The following is a 17,757-nucleotide window of genomic DNA, read 5'->3' as shown; positions in this document are numbered from 1 at the left end:
ACCGATTCTCCCGAATAGGTGCGAACCGGCTGAATCCCACCACTGATGAGAAGAGAAACGTCTTCAAAGAAAAACCAGAAAATCCAATTGCCTCTTGAAAAAAGCACCTTTGTGATTCTAAGCTTGTTTCAGAGAAGATTTGCTCACTAGAACAAAAATAAAACCCCAAGCAAAAACGACCAATTAAATGCCACCTCTTGGAAAAAAATAGAAGACAAGCAAAAATAACTTCACAGCAAAACCTGAGAACAAATAAAGCATTAAAAGATTAATTTAAGTGGGAAGTAACAAGAGAGAGATAAAACTTTAGACCTAAGTGTAATTGTGGAAAATCAATACAATGAGATTAATTAAACAGATAAATAGGAAAAACCAAGTTGGGAGAAACCCTTTGGTTTTTCTACTCTTAAAAAAAGATTAGAAGAAGCAACATATTTAGCTCATGTCTGCTTGTTTCCAAAATTATTAATTTGGCCCAGTTTTTAAATAGTGACAGTATTTTGAAAAGCATCCTGGTTGGATTTGTAATGAGAATCAGTCAAATCTAACTTTATTCATTCTAAGGACAAATTCATTAACATCCGTGGTACATGTCTATCTGAATTAGATTCAAACCAGTAGAGGAAATGTTATTAATGAATGAGGTTTATTTTTGGTGCAAAGAAAGATTTTTTTCCCCACAGGAAATACTGAAGTTCCCTTTTGCTGATCGTTAACTACATTGTTTCGTATATATTTTTTCTTTATTCCTCCACTACTTCAAGCCATTTTTAGACTTGCTTTTTTTTTAGTCCTTAAACATGTGAACTCACAGCCTTGCTTATATTTTTATAACCCCTTCATAACCGCTCTTAGCCTAATACGTAAACTGAAGTCGAAATACTTTTGGGGGATTGATTTGGAGTTTGTTCAAATGTGCTTTTGCAGGTCCAGTCTGCAGAAGGTCAAATAAGTTGAAATAAAGTTTTGAAATAGGGCGGTCAAATTACTGTAAATATGTAGCAGAAAAGAAATACGCCCAGCAGCCATTTGCATTTCTGTTGACCGGTATGGACAAATTTTTTGTATGAAATAAAGTGAAACTTTTGTCTCAGGATGTGCTTGAGAATGTAAAATTAAATGTTTGGCATTAAAAGACAACTGTGTACGCATCGGAATTGGGAGAACAGTTTCAGATGCTGAGGGAAGGGGTGGGTGGGTTGGGGGGGAGGAGTGGTGGGGTGTGGTGGGGGGGGTTTGCATTTGTTATGTAATTTCTTTAACCATGAAATGTAACAAATGCGTTGTACTTGTGTGAATCGCAATAAAAGCAATGAATTGAGCAGCTGCATGGTCTTTGAAAGTGCTTTGGTTGTGGATAAAATAATACGGGATCGCTCTTGAAATATTGCTTATCCTTTTTCTTTTCTTTTTTGCAATGACTTCCTTAACGCCTTTCGTTTTTGTCCTCTGCACACTGGTCATCTCGTGGGAAAACGCGAAAATTGTAACCAAATCATATAACGGTCTACAATTCCCCAACATGTTTTATCATTCCCCTTTGCCCCCCCCCCACTCCCGCTGCTTTGTCTGCGGTATAACTAACTAGCCATCTTTTCAAAAGCATTTAATCTTACCTACGTGGGATACGGTGGCTCGGTGGCTAAGACGCTGAGCTTGTCGATCAGAAAGGTCGGCGGTTCAAATCCCCAGCGCCGCGTAACGGAGTGAGCTCCCGTGACTTGTCCCAGCTTCTGTCAACCTAGCAGTTCGAAAGCATGTAAAAAATGCAAGTAGAAAAATAGGAACCACCTTTGGTGGGAAGGTAACAGCGTTCCCTGCATCTTCGGCCTTTAGTCATGCCGGCCATATGATCATGGAGACGTCTTCGGACAGCGCTGGCTCTTCGGCTTTGAAACGGAGATGAGCACCGCCCCCTAGAGTCGGGAACGACTAGCACATATGTGCGAGGGGAACCTTTAGCTTTTAGCTTCACCACCCTTATATTGCTCTATTAGCATAATAAAGATTTGTTTTAACTGATCTACAATTTTGCCACTCAGCCCTGCAATCTAGAAAGATACAGGCTCTCGATCCCTGCTCTTTCCGCCCCACAAATATTCTGCTGAAATATTTTCCTTCGACTTTCTTAACCTGCGTCCCCATCTTATCCAATTCACGGGAGGAATGGGCAGTGCCATGAGCTCAGGCCCACGGGTCAAGGTTAGAAATTGTGTTCCTCCTCTTTGCTCGGTTCGAGAAGGATTTGCCATCTTCTCCCTGCTGAAATGTAAAAAAAAAGAAACAACCCAATAACCTCATGCATTTGAAAAAGCTGAGGAGTGGTACAGTGGCCTAGCACAATCAAAATGCTGTGAGTTCAATCCTAGGTAACAGCAGATATTTCTCTCTCCGGGCACAATGAGAAAATGCCTGCTGCAAACTCCTGATTGGTGACAGGAAGGGCAATCTGGCCAGTAAACACCCAGCTTCATTCAGTTGCCTCAACTCCACCCTGATGCAAGGGACTAAAAGGTCACTAAAAGACCCCCCCCAAAATTGAAAAAGCTACATTTTAAAACTATCAAAAACTGCCAAACTGCCAAATCTTTTCATAAAGATCTTTTTATAATAAAGGAGGAAAATGTTGGCTTCGTATAGGAAAAAAAATAATCTTAGAGTTTGGAGAGGTGTACCTGCTTTTTCACTAGTTTTGCTTACTAGTTTTATGATGTTTGAAATTGGTGTTATAAATGCTCCACGGGGGCCCTTGGTCTCTCTGAGCTTTTTTGCTTTCTTGAAGAGTTTCTGTTCTGACCGAGGCTCCGCGAGAGCATGAAGCAAATTCCTCGCCCCGACAAAAACCTCTTTTATTAATTGACTGTGAATTCTGCTCATTCACATCCAGCAAAGTCTTTCAAGGGAGGATGTACAGTCACAGACCTTATTTGGCTTGGAGAGCTGCCAGACCGATATCTGCAAAACTTGGCAAGGAATCTCAGAGAGTCATGAACCAATTAATTGTCTCCTGCAAACTCCACTCCCCTTTCGCTCCTCTTTTATTTCCTCTGGGAGGGGCCATTCATCGTCCACCTGTGGCCTTCCTCCCAAGCCGACCCTTGTTCCTTCTCCTGGCAACTCTGTGCATGCGCACACTGGGAACAGGCTCCAGCTGTTCATCTGCCTCACTGATGTCTGACTGTGAAGGCATCTGATAGCTGTTGGACGGCCCTGGCCTCCTCTCTGCCTCCGACACGGAGCCCTCATCAGAGCCTTCCCCAGACTCCAGGACTGGCCCATGTTCCCCCCCAACTTCCTCACTGTCTGAATCTGCTGCCAGCTCTGCAGGCCGGCTGCGGACCAAAACAGTTTCATTCCCCAAATTAGGTAACATCATCAGGGCACCAACTTCAGCATCAGGAATTATGTTACCTAGTTTGGGTCATAAAATATCTGCAAGAAAATAACCAAACTCCAAGAGCACCAAGGACCCCTCATTTCAACCCCGAGCTACAAATATTCTCACCTGTCAGATCCAGACAATACCTGGATTTGATCTACTATCCTCAGAGTGTTTTTAGGCTGCACAATTCTATCTCTGCGCAGTGTATTACAGCAGGGGTCCCCAACTCCCGGTCCGTAGATCGGCACCGTTCCCCAACATGCCACAAACCGGGCCACACAGACAAGCGAAGCCTCATTTGAAGCACCTGAAACCACAGCTGCTCCTGTCCGCAGAGGAAAAACCTCTCTTTACAGAATCGGTGCCCCAAACATTGGGGGCGCACTGTATTACAGGGAGCTAAAAGGCACAATTAATGAATTCGGGCTTTATGATGTCTTACAGCCCACTTTTTATTTTACAGAGCCTTCTGCAGTTTTATAGCTTCTCGACCAAATGTTATGGCTTTCTGTGTTATCCAAATATGAAACAATCCCTGAATGCGGCTAGCTAAAGGCCCACCAAATCTTAGCTACAGTATCCTGTATGCTACCATTTCTGGGAAGCTACAAATGGGAGCCATTTTGGATCCAGATCAAGCTTGGTTTAAAAACCCGTAGAAAATGGAGGACGCAACGCCAGATACAGACAACGAATTGAGTTTCTTAGCTCAGGGTATCACGCATGGTCTGTTCACAGCGGCCTCCATGTAGAAGTCAAAAAGTCACGAGAGGAGTCCACAGGATAGTTATCTCTCTCCTTTTTAACATTCAGGAACCGCACAAGAAAGGAAATGGTTTTATGACTACCATCTTGAATTTTTTTTTAATTTGCACACATCCTGGCACTAAGTGGCTACCCTGTTTCCCCGAAAATAAGACCTCCCCGGATAATTAAGCCCAATTGGGCTTTTGAGCGAATATGCGCTAAAATAAGTGTTAATACCACTTTATAATGCCTTGGTAAGGACACCCTTGGAATACTGCATTCAGTTTTGGTCGCCACAATGTAGAAAAGATGTGGAGACTCTGGAAAGAGTGCAGAGAAGAGCCACAAAGATGATTAGGGGACTGGAGACTAAAACATATGAAGAACGGTTGCAGGAACTGGGCATGTCTAGTTTAATGAAAAGAAGGACTAGGGGAGACATGATAGCAGTCTTCCAATATCTCAGGGGCTGCCACAAAGAAGAGGGAGTCAAACTATTCTCCAAAGCACCTGAGGGCAGAGCAAGAAGCAATGGGTGGAAATTGATCAAGGAGAGAAGCAACTTAGAACTGAGGAGAAATTTCCTGACAGTTAGAACAATTAATCAGTGGAACAAGTTGCATCGAGAAGTTGTGAATGCTCCAACACTGGAAATCTTTAAGAAGATGTTGGATAGCCATTTGTCTGAAGTGGTGTAGGGTTTCCTGCCTAGGGAGCGGGTTGGACTAGAAGACCTCCAAGGTCCCTTCCAACTCTGCTATTGTATATATTTGTATAAGCCCTCCCCAAAAATATTGCAACACAGCAGCAGCCATGAGGTGACCCCACTCGCTGCCTCCTGTACATCAAAAATAATAAGTCCTCCCCAAAAATAAGGCCAAGGGCTTATTTCGGGGGACTAAAAAAATAAGACCCTGTCTTATTTTCGGGGAAACCCGGTGGCTCTCAAAACTATTCAGCACCATTGAAGGAATTGGCTGTTGGCATTGACCATACTGTATGAAAAAAGGTCAAGCATCATTAAATTTCAGATTTTAAATGAAACCAGCTAAACAGCACTCTGCTTTTCTATTATACCACAAAATGATAATGATCAAACCCATAACATTTCTGATGAGAGAGCATTGTGTAAACCTATTTAGATATATCACTTTGTTTTGCATATCTCCCAATGCAGGCAGTCCTCGGCTTACAACAGTTCACTTAGTGACTGTTTGAAGTTGCAACGGCCCTGAAAAAGTGACTTATGACCATTTTTCACACTTATGACCAATGCAGCATCTCCATGGTCACGTGGTTTACATTTGCATGCTTGACAACTGGTTCATATTTATGACAGTTGCAGTGTCCCAGTGTTATTAAATTAACATGGCGATTCACATAACAAATGTAGAGAGCGGTGAGTGGTCTAGAGGTGGCGCTCTCGCCTCACAATCAGGAGGCTGTGAGTTCGATCCTAGCTAGAGGCAGATATTTTTCTCTCTGGGCACAATGAGAATATATCTGCTGGGGGGGGGGGGAAACCTCCACATTGGCGACAGGAAGGACATCCGGCCACTAAAACACTCTGCTAGCTCCATTCAGTTGCCCAGACTCCAACCCACAAGGGATTAGGGGGGGGGTGTTAAATGAAGATGATAATGATGATTCACATAACAAATGTGGCAAGGAAGGTTGTGAAATGGAACAAAACTCACTTGACAAATTTATCATTTAGCCACATAAATTTTGGTCTCAATTGTGGTTGTAAATTGAGGACTCCCTGTATTGTATACACTATACAAGTTGAAAATCCGCTCTAGAAATAGTTGGAAATTCTGGTGTGGAGTAAGAATCATAGCAGGGCCAGGTCTGGTTAGTAATTGGATGTGAGACCACCAATGATAATTGGATGTGAGACTACCAATGATAAAATTTATGAGCCAGCAGGGTACTTCAGCCACCAAAAAAGCCAACACAGTCCTAGGTTGCCTTAAAAGGATAGAATCAAGATCACATGAAGTCGGATTTCCCCAACTTAGTGTCTTGTAAAATATTTTGAACCTACTTGAATTAATATTCACAAAGGGTGTGTGTCAGGTTTCCGAAAGATTCATGATTGATTCATGAGCCTCGAGCCAAGTTTCAAAAGAAAACCAGTCATTTATTAGAAGCCCCGTTTCGGCAATATCCTATTGCAGTCAGATCTAAGCCTCATTTGAATTATGGCTGAACTTTACCCCGTTCCTTCCCTCCCCTCAGTCTGTGTCATAAATCACATTCTCCAATGAGGTGCACTCCTAACAAGCCTGCTGTAGCAATCTGAGATCCGACTCTAGCCGAAGGTATGCGTGGAATGCGCTTCTCCCCCTTTCCTCACCATGGCAACTTTATGAGTTGATACTTGGTATGCCAAAAAAATTTTTTTTTTAAAGAACAAAAGAGGACATTGGGTTGAAGAAGGTTGAATAACAAAAAATGTTCTTCTTGTTGAGAAGATAAGAGTAAAATTCTTCCCAAATCTACATTCTGTGAATAAAATTTGTGACGGTAGCTTTTAATAAAAGTTCAAGGGAAGTTAAACAAAATAGGATGGATGATTGAATGGCTGCCTGACAGATTAAAATGAAGTTGTACAACTTTCTATCCTTTGATGATGATTGCTGCGGACTATTGAAACGATAAACCCACTGAAGTAAATCCCAGTGTGTATAATATCCTCCGAGCATTTCCTCTGATAGACACAATTTAGACTCCATCATAAACAACATAAATGCCATCATTTAATTGAAAAAATTAAAATGCAAGGTTACTTCCTTGGACCAGAGGGTCCTTGGCACTTTCATTCAAACTCTCTTGGGGGGGGGAAATCAGCCCTGTTTGTTTGTTCTCAATCCTGCGTTTCCAAAAAGTCCTTTGAACTTTGGAAAATGAAGGAGAGGATTGTAAACTGCTTAGAAGGGGGCTGTAAAGCACTGTGAAGCGGTGTATAAGTCCAAGTGGTATTGCTATGGGCAGACACTACAGGGAGAGTGGTTAGCCAAGTCCTATAAATCATAGAAAACTTTATAAGGGACCTTGAATGGCACCTGGAAGTCTACCGTAAGCAGTAGAGCTCACAAAGCAAAGGTTCAAACGGTTCACCGACAAAAGGGCGAACGACAAAAGCGCGAGTTCTAAAGCGCGCCGACGAATGAGCACTGAAGCGCGGCAACAACAGCACGGCGACAGAAGCGTGCTGTAAACCTAAACCTAACCCTAACCCTAAACCTAACCCTAAACCTAACCCTAAACCTAACCCTAAACCTACCCCTAACCCTAAACCTAACCCTAAACCTAACCCTTACCTTAACCCTTACCTTAACTTAAATCACGCTTCTGTCAGCGTGCTGTTGTCATGTTGATGATGTTGCGGTTTTAGCGCCGCGGTTTTATCGGCACGCTTTTGTTGTGCGCGCATTTGTCGGGTCACAGGTTCAAACACCTATGGCTCTGCATTCTGGACCAGCGACAGCTTCTGAGCTGTGTTCAAGGGCCGCCTCACCTAGAACACATTGCAGTAGTCCACATTCTGAGGTGCAGTTGTCCACGTCTGAGATCCACATCTACAGCGCCTCCGTGGCTGTTTGGAGGGCCTCCCAGTCCAGAAACAGTTTGTGGATAGAGGATGGATCCATCCAAACGGTTTCCTACGCCAGCTACCACTTTCTCTTCAAGCAGGAGCTGCAAGTCCAGGGGAGAGCTCCAAATTGTGTACAAGTCCCAATGGAAAATAGAAAATGTTCACTTCAGAGTGGTCCGAATACCCACAGCCACTCAACGTTGCTAGGGTCGAGTCTGAATCTACCCCATCCTGTCCAGATACAAACACACTGGGACGAGACTTCAAAAATCAACTTTGTTGACCAGGGATGTTGGTACACATCTCAGTATCCCCTTTATACATATTTATATTTTATTCCCAAATTATGTAGATATGATGTACTTACGGATATTAAATTGGAGGGGCTAGATATCCAGATGTTTACAACCCAAGTCTGGTAGCCCAATGTAACAGATGTTCTGGTCTTCACCATTTAAGTTTCTGGTTGAAATCATGAATCCTGTCCCAAGCAGATGAATGTCATCTGCTACTGTGGTGTCAGATACCATGTTTTTACCTGGCCCCTTCTAAAGCCAAGATTAAAAAAAAAACCTTTAGTTTAAAAGGATAATAATATTTCACTTTTGTTGCCTGCAGAAGAGGAGTTGACGTTCGATACTGTTCATTTCAATCCTTATCCATTCTAAGCATTGGGAAATGATGTCCTGGTTCTACCGTAGCCTGTTCCTTTTCTAGAGAAGAATTGTTCTACAACTGTACCATGGGTCTATCCTCAATGACCCAGTCTACCGTCTTCACAGGCCAGCTCTGGACCTGTTTGACCTCACGTATCCTTATACTCTCCTCAAAACCATGAGCCACGGTAGAGAATGGATTCATCTATGTGTCAGTTGGCCACAACCTGTGAGTGCATCACCCATAAAATGTACTACTCGAGAGCCTTCCGAAATTCGGATGACCGAACGCCAATCCGCGCTGTTGACTCCTCATGGTGTGTTCCTAATTTTCTTCCTTGGCTGCTAAAGCTCTGTGTCTAACTTTTCAGTTTAAATGCACTTGGTGAAGCAAAGAAATTTCGGGGTGGGGATGATAAACCTTCTTCTCTTGGGTTCCAGAAGGTAAGAAGGAAGCTCTGAGCCCAGCCGGCAAGCTAAGATTCTGAATGTTCTAACCACCGTCGTGTCACCAGTTTCTCCTTTCCTCTGGCTGTCTCGTATACAGTACTGTGCGTTTTGCGCTCTCAATGGTTGTGACTAGCATTGCCGCCACTTGGCAGGAGTTCTGTGTATCTAACCCTTTCTCTTGTCCACCTTCTTTGCATGCCTCCGAATACAGTTAGCTGTGCGATCGATGCATGTCGAAAGAAGCCTAATCTCTGTTTTTCGTCTCTCTGTTACCACCAGGCCTCCTGAACCCGTTTACAGCACTGTGAACAAATTCTGTGATAAGCCACCTTCTCCTAGGCATTATTCCCCTGTCGAGTGTGACAAAAGCTTCCTCCTTTCAGCTCCCTACCCCCACTACCACATAGGCCTGCTCCCTGACTCTGAAATCATCAGGTACTGCATGTGCTTATTCCTCGTTTCCACATGTGAGCATGCATGGGTGTCACGTAAGGGCAGACGAGACGCTGTACGCCCGCCTCTCCGAGACGCTCTCTCTTGATTGATGAGGAAACACCAAACAAACACCATCTCTCCAATCAAGAGAGTTCAGTCTGGAGAGCTGGGAGCCCCTGGTGGCATCTGAGCCCTTTGGGGTGGGACCCTACCGAAGGTGGGAAGTTGCAATTACGTGGAATTGGATATCTTAACTCTGGGGTGACACCAAAAGTGGGTTTCTGCTGGTTTGCCCTGGATCGGATGAACCAGTAGCGGCAGTGGCGGGAGGCTCCGCCCACCCACCCGGACGCTTCTGTGCATGTGCACGAGAGAACCGGTAGTAAAATAAATTGAAACCCACCACTGGTTAACACCTCCGAAAGAGGCGGCCCTTTAAAGAACTTTTCACGTCTACGGAAGGTTCAAGTTGGAGCCTTCCATAGATTTTTGTCGATTCAAGTTGGAGTCTTCTACCATTCGCCTACCTCTGGGTGGTTTGGTTACGAACCTTTCAGGCAGAGTATTGTGGCCTGAAGGTCAATCATCTGGCTATGTTCTAGGGCTCATAAATGAAAGATGGACGGAGGAGACATGAGCAATAAGGAAATAAGGGTGGTTTTTTTTTTTTAAGATACAAGGGATTCAGTGGTAGAGAGAGTTCCGAAAGTGGGGGAGAGAACCTTGGTAGACCTCCATTCTTCCACAAATGAGTCATCTTCTCATGTGTATCTAAGATTATGGCTTTAGACTGTTATTGCTCCACTAAGTAGCAGATGAAGACTAAATCAATACACATGTAGATTTATTTAATTTTAGTTAAGAACATTCATATTTTCTAACCAAGGAGAGAAGCTAGAACTAAGGAGAAATTTCCTAACGGTGAGAACAATCAACCAGTGGAGCCTTCAGAAGTTGTGGGTGCTCCATCACTGGATGCTTTCAAAAAGAGACTGAACAACCATTTGTCTAAGGTGGTAAAAGGATCTCCTGCTCGAACAGGGGGTTGGACTAGAAGACTCCAAGGTCTCTTCCAACTCCATGTTCTATAGGGCCTCCCAACTCACTCTCAATGACCCTGGGTGACTTACAAAGACCCCCCCCCCCAAAAAAAATCTCATATTAAAAAAAAACAATAAAAAAACAAGAACCATCCCACCATCCCTGGTGACAACAGTCAAACCAATTGATGGGCTCCATCAAACTCTGGGTTCCCCAGGCCTATTAGCAAAGCCAGGGCCTTGCAAAGTCGGAGCCAATCTTATTTCTGCTGAGATGATCCCCAAGGAGGGAGCCACCACCGAGAAAGCCCTTCTTCTTGGTCCCACCAGATGGACCTCCTTAGGACAGGGGAACTTCTCTTTGGGAGAAGATGGGATCACGTAGATTAAGAAGCATCGCCTTCCCAATGAAAACCTGCCAAAATGCTAATGCTCATATACTGTAGGTATCAGAGAGCTTCCTCCATTGTCATCACTATCACAGCTGACATATAAACAAGGGCCGTTGCTATGTATTACAGGGGTAGTATTCACTTACTTTCCCTACTAGTTCACAAATGTGAGTGCGCTCGGCCTTCCACGCATGCCCTTTGGCTTGAAAATGTGCCTAAATAGGACGGCATTGAGCCGGGGCAGGTGGGCGCCCCCCACCCCCCGAATTTCCACTACCAGTTAGGGCAAACTAGTCCGAACCGGCTGAATACCACCTCTGTGTAAATAGACTTTTTTTTAAAACTTGCTTTGATGCAGGCTTGTTTCAGTTTTAATTGTTGTTGTTTTTTTTAAAATAGATGTATTCCCTTTGCTTGCACCATTCTTTCATTTTACTTCTGTTTATACTTTTATCATATTAATATTGATGGCTTCTTCCTTTCCAGCCAGTTGGCTTTTGTTCCAGCATCCCTGGCAGAGTGAGATCCACCATCTTCCGTATTTTGTATCTGAGATTAAAGTGTCTTTTTAGCTTAGAGATAATAACCACAGTTAGAAGGACGCGGTGGCTCGGCGGCTAAGACGCTGAGCTCGTCGATCAGAAAGATCGGCAGTTGGGCAGTTTGAATCCCTAGTGCCGCTTAACGGATTGAGCTCTCATTACTTGTCCCAGCTTCTGCCAACCTAGCAGAAGCTTACCTTTGCCTTTAACCACAGTTAGAGATGAGATCACTAATTCTCCTGTCAAATGTGACAGGTTTCTGTTTTGGCTCCTTCGCATGACTGATAGAAGGTGGAATTCAGCATGTAGGATGTCTGCATGTGGACGGTACAGAGAGCTCATGGAGAATGGGCAGATAATTTTGAACACCGTGTCTTCTAGTGTGTGGAGGTCTAAATAAGAGAGAGCACCACCAAAGTCTCTAGATATGCTTCCAGAAATCTTTTATTGAACAGTGACATTTATTTTCAGAATAACAGAATTAAAAGGGACCTTGAAGTTCTTCTAGTCCAACCCTTTTGTTCAAGAAGGAGACCCTCTTCTATTCCGGACAAATGCCTGTCCAATCTTTTCTTTAAAACCTCCAGTGTTGGAGCTCCCTCAACTTCTGGAGGCAAGTCATTCCACTGATTAATTGTTCTAACTGTCAGGAAACTCCTCCTTAGTTCTAGGTTGCTTCTCTCCTTGATTGGTTTCCATTTATTGCTTCATGTCTTACCCTCAGGTGCCTTGGAGAATAGCTTGACTCCCTCTTCTGTGTGGCAACCCCTGAGATATTGGAAGACTGCAATCATGTCTCCCCTGGTCCTTCTTTTCATTAAACTAGACATACCCAGTTCCTGCAACCATTCGTGATATGTTTTAGCCTCCAGTCCCTTAATCATCTTTGTTGCTTTTCTCCACAATATTTCTATTTGGTCTTCTCCCATTACTCTTGCTGCCACAATCCAGGATTAGAGAGTTCTTTGGAAGACTTTGTTCTAAAAGATGGATGCCCCAATGTCTTCAGGAGCCTGCTATTCTTTGTACAGAATTCCCAATGGCCAAGTGTTAAAACTGGATGAGCTGAACTGGCAGCTTTAAGATGTTAAATAGGGTTCCACCACAAAACCGCGGTAGACTAAAGCGCGCTCGACGAAAGCGCGTACCTGACGTCATCACAGCGCGACGAAAACATCACGCTGTGAGCGGTAAAGTTAAAATTAACGCGAAAACCTTACCCTAACCCCCCAAACCTAACCCTAAACCTAACCCTAAACCTAACCCTTAACCTAACGCTAAACCTAACGCTAACCCTTAACCTAACCCTAAACCTAACCCTAACGCTTAACGTAACCCTAAACCTAACCCTAACCCTTAACCTAACCCTAAACCTAAACCTAACCCTTAGCTTTACGTGAATCGGCTTGCTTTAAAAGCGCTTTTTAAAGCGCCCTTTTTTCTCCGCGGTCGTATTTGTCGCGCTGCTGATGACGTCAGGTACGCGCTTTAATCGGGCGCGCTTTAGTGGACCGCGGTTTTGTCGTGCCACGGTTAAATAGATGCTTCAACCACCTACAAGTATGGACCATTTTGCTTCTTAACTTCCTCAAACCTTGCAAAATACGAAAAGCAGCCCCCTATTCTGGGAGCAATTGGTAGAAGACCACAAAAAGGAAACTAGAGGATGATCGTTGGGTCCAAGCACGATTACCATGATGCGTTCTTCTCTGAAGACCACAATGCTGGACAACAATAGAAGCAGTGAGACAGCATGGCTTCAGAAGTTGTGGGTGCCCCATCACTAGAATTTAGAACAACAGAGTTATGGCAGAATTGCACCAGTTAAACATTGCAAAGATGGCAATGGGGTCTAATTCTGTTCCTCCCAAAATATTGATGGCTTCTTACGGTTACCTATAGCAATAGCACTTAGACATATACACTGTTTCATAGTGCTTTTACAGCCCACTCTAAGTGGTTTACGTAGTCAGCCCCTTGTCCACAACAATCTGGGTCCCCATTTTACCCACCTCGGAAGGATGGAAGGCTGAGTCAACCTTGAGCCGGTGAGATTTGAACTGCTGAACTGCATCTAGCTGTCAGCTGAAGTACCCTGCAGTACTGCAAGTACTTTCCTACCTGTAGGAAACTAACCATCATCAAAAGACTTCCGTTCTTCTGCCTAGCGATCTATCACAGCTCACTAGTATCTTCCCGCCGACGCTGAATAAAACAGGAAGCGATTCCTTCAACAATAATCTTTTTCTCTTACAATTCTCCTGCTCTCATTACGATTCCATTCAGCTCCACCTGGTGTTTTAGAGAGCGGTTTTTCAATCTTATTTTATAGACTTACACGTTCATAAATCACTTTGCACAGCATTGAGATGCTAGAAAAAGTGCAGAGAAGAGCAACAAAGGTGATTAGGGGACTGGAGGCTAAAACATACAAAGAACGGTTGCAGGAACTGGGCCTGGTTAGTCTAGTGAAGAGAAGGACCAGGGGAGACAGGATAGCAGTCTTCCAATATTTGAGGGGCTGCCACAGAGAGGAGGGGGTCAACCTATTTTCCAAAGCACTTGAAGGCCAAACAAGGAATAATGGATAGAAACTGATCAAAGAGAGATTCAACCAGTAAGATCCCATAGATTGGTCCTCCTTCGTGTGCCTTCGGCCATACAATGTCGGCTGGCAGGCCCTCGGAGGAGAGCCTTCTCGGTGGCTGCTCCGACTCTTTGGAACCAGCTCCCCCCGGAAATCCGGACCATACCCACTCTGATGGCCTTCAGGAAAGCCATAAAAACTTGGCTGTTCCAGCAGGCCTGGGGCTGTTGACCTCACTATTGAGGTCCGGCCCCGACTAGAATGAATTTATGATGGATGATTGTTATTTTTAAATTGTACTGTTTTTATGTTTTTTATATTCTGTTTGTAAGCCGCCCGGAGTCCTTTGGGATTGGGCGGCATATAAAAGTTTTAAATAAAATAAATAAATAAACCGAGAAATAAGAAGAACTTTTTTGACAGCGAGTACAATAGCAATAGCAATAGCAGTAGACTTATATACCGCTTCATAGGCCTTTCAGGCCTCTCTAAGCGGTTTACAGAGTCAGCATATTGCCCCCAACAATCTGGGTCCTCATTTTACCCACCTCGGAAGGATGGAAGGCTGAGTCAACCCTGAGCCGGTGAGATTTGAACCGCTGAACTGCTGATCTAGCAGTAGCCTGCAGTGCTGCATTTAACCACTGCGCCACCTTGGCTCTTGTACAACCAGCCCATGGAACAGATGTTGCCTTTGGAAATAGTGGGAGCTTAATCACTGGAGGCTTTCAAGAAGAGACTGGACTCCCATTTGTCAGAAATCGTGTAGGGTCCCCTGCTTGGGTGGGTGGAGGGTTGGACTAGATGACCTACAAGGTCCCTTCCAACTCTGTTAATCTGCATCCTTTTTAGAGAAAGGCAGTTATTATATTCACAGCGCCGGTGAAGTCAGGCTGCATAGGGTTCTAACTTTAATACAGCGATTCTTATTCGTTTACCTTGGGATGAAGCCTTCTCGGATTTCATAAAACTACCCTTCCAGGCCTTAAAGAAAAGAATTGGACTTTGTTTCTCTGCCTGTAATTTAATATGCAACTGATCTCAAGAGCAGTTCCTGGTATATGTTTGTGTCGCATCTCCAGAGGTGAAATTAGAGCCTTAGCCTAGAATTCTGTCAGAATTTGGATTTTGAATGTGAGCTATAATCCCCTACCACCCATTTAGTTCATGCTAATTTTCCGTTCGTTCATTCCTCACCTTTATTTCTGCATTCCGTTCTCTCCTGGTGGCTGTTCATTTGTTTGTTCCCTGTTTCTTTCTAATATTTACGGATAGCTGTGTTTTAGCATGCAATTAATCTGCACGGAACCGTAAAGCTAGTAGGCATGAATGATGTGGTGATGCCATTTACATATATGCAGCGAGGGCCCCGTCTGATCCATCAGGGTTTTCGGCCAGAGATATAATGATAATCGTGGCACGACAAAACCGCGGTCCACTAAAGCGCGCCCGATTAAAGCGCGTACGTGACGTCATCAGCAGTGCGACAAATAAAATTAAAAATAAATTGAATTAAAATTAAAATAAAATTAAAGCAAGCCGATTCACATAAAGGTAAGGGTTAGGGTTAGGGTTAGGGTTAGGTTAAGGGTTAGGGTTAGGTTTAGGGTTACGTTAAGCGTTAGGGTTAGGTTTAGGGTTAGGTTAAGGGTTAGCGTTAGGTTTAGCGTTAGGTTAAGGGTTAGGTTTAGGGTTAGGTTTGGGGGGGTTAGGTTTAGATTTACGCGTTAATTTTAAGTTTACCGCTCACAGCGTGCTGTTTTTGTCGCGCTGTGATGACGTCACGTACGCGCTTTCGTCGAGCGCGCTTTAGTCTACCGCGGTTTTGTGGTGGAACCAATGATAATTGCTCCCTTCTTTAAGACAACTTGCCTTTAATCAGTGTGCGTGCTTCCCCTCCCCTCCCCCCGTCTTCCTAAAGATCTCAAAATGACTAGCCTTATTTTTGAATGAAATGAGGAACCAAGGATGGGCAAGCAACTTCAAGTGACCTATTTTACCTCTGAGATAGGAAATATTAAGCCAAAGTTTCTTTCAATATTGCAAAGTTCCCCATGGCAGATTATTTGTCTATTTGACTTGGAAACCTCCCAGAGAGAGGGGGGGGAGGGAGGGAGGGAGGGAGGGGGAAGGAGAGAGAGAGAGAGAGAGAAAGAGAGAGAGAGAGAGAGAGAGAGAGAGAGAGTTTGTGTATGTGTGTGAGAGAGAGGGAGAGGGATAGATTACTTTGTGTTAGATTATAGCAAGAAGATGGGAGGGTTTAAGAGAAGAATTTGCTTTTGGGGTTTTGACATTTTTTGAAAAAGCCTCAGGAATCCACAAATGTTTTTGCTAAGAGTAGAACTTGGCTGAAGTTGAAAAGCGAAGCAGCCCTCGTTAATACCTGGACAGGAAACCATCAGGATGTTTCAGAGCTGTAGATTAGACTTGGAATTAAAAAAAAAAATTGTGGAAGAAGACAATGGTAGCCACACTGGAGGTTCTCAAGAAGAGACGACACAACAATTTATCTGGTATGGTCTAGGGTCTCCTGCTGGAGCAGGGGGTTGGACTAGAAGACCTCCCAGGTCCCTTCCAACCTTATTGTTCCATTCTATGCTCTATCACAACGTGAGTATCTCTCTGTAGCCATCAGAAGTCCAGTCTGACTTTTACCAAAATACAGTGGTACCTCAGTACTCATCATTAATTGATTCCAGGAAGCACGATGACTACCAAAAATGATAAGTATCGAACACATTGTTCCCCAAAAAGCACAAAACAGATTCCTGGTTCCAACAAAGCCCCTTTTATTAAACGAATGTGAATTCCTCTCATTCACATACAGCAAGGCCTGGCAAACAGTCTTTCAAAGGAATATTTATGACTACAGACCTTATCAATCTTGGAAAGCTGCCATGTAAATATTTTCCAAATGAGGTGCTGTGTAAGGAAAGACTTGGCACAGAGTCTCTGAGATTCACGGACAGATCTTCACACTCCTGAAATGAATGAATGAATGAATGAATGAATGAATGAATGAATGAATGAATGAATGAATGAATGAATGAATGAATGAACGAACAAACGAACAAACAAATTGTTTCCTGCAAAAGCCCATTCCCCTTTTAATCCTCTTTTATTCCCTATGGGAGGGTCCATTCACCGTCCACCTGTGGCTTTACTCCCAAGTCGACCCTGATTTCTTAGCTGTTCTTTTCTTCTGGCAGCTCTGCGCATGCTCACACTGGGAAGAGGCTCCAGCTGTTCCTCTGCCTCACTGTTGTCTAGGTTCGAAGGCAGCTGAGAACTGCCAGAAGGCTCTGGCCCCCTCTCTGCCTCCGACACAGAGCCCTCATCAGAGCCTTCCTCAGACTCCAGGACTGGCCCAGGTTCCTCCCCAACCTCCTCACTGTCCGAATCAGCTGCCAGCTCCATTGGCTGCTGGCGGGCCACAACAAATACAAGGCAGCCAACTCCAATAAGTTCTAGCTGGTGCATTGATCACTAAACAAAAGATGAGTACCACGTCAAAACTTTCACGTCGAAATGCATTGAATGCCAAATTCGATGAGTTTCAAAACAGTTGAGTACCAGGGTACCACTGTATTTTATTTTCTCTCTCTTGCATCAAAAGAAATCTGTCTTAGATAGCGATTCTTTCATAAAAGTAATTTAAAGCCATGTGCACGCACCACACATCAATTTATAGTTTTTACAACTGATGTTTATTGAATTGAACAACCTGCATTCATGTATCTCTCGAACCATACACAACCACACGACCTGGGCTGATAGAATACATAATACTGCGAAGGAATCCCCCACATTTTAGCCTAGCATGTTGGGTAAACACACAGCCCAGAAGTACCTTATTGTGACATTCACACAACATGCTCCATCAGGTAAGTTTCAGTCTTTTACTCATGCCAGTTTCATTGAGTGT

The 17,757-nt window shown here is 43.9% G+C and overlaps 1 protein-coding gene across 10 annotated transcripts in view; it reads left to right on the top strand.

The window, feature by feature from the left end:
- The window catches only part of DLG2 (discs large MAGUK scaffold protein 2), a 1,057,900-nt gene that overhangs the window by 857,241 nt on the left and 182,902 nt on the right, over positions 1-17,757 (top strand). For 7 of the 10 annotated variants that reach the window (XM_087721030.1, XM_087721029.1, XM_087721034.1 and 4 more), the window contains one exon: positions 9,116-9,271. The exons of the other annotated variants lie outside the window; for them this stretch is intronic. In XM_087721030.1, the coding sequence (XP_087577156.1) occupies positions 9,116-9,271 (156 nt within the window). The remainder of the gene's footprint in view (positions 1-9,115; positions 9,272-17,757) is intronic. 10 annotated transcript variants of the gene reach the window in all.

This window comes from Thamnophis sirtalis, unplaced genomic scaffold (assembly GCF_051295495.1).
Source record: "Thamnophis sirtalis isolate CommonGarterSnake01/CBP01778 unplaced genomic scaffold, rThaSir2_p1.2 scaffold_8, whole genome shotgun sequence".
In the NCBI taxonomy this organism is placed as follows: domain Eukaryota; kingdom Metazoa; phylum Chordata; class Lepidosauria; order Squamata; family Natricidae; genus Thamnophis; species Thamnophis sirtalis.
The sequence above is the reverse complement of the archived record's forward strand: the minus strand, read 5'-3'. Positions and strand labels throughout refer to the sequence as shown.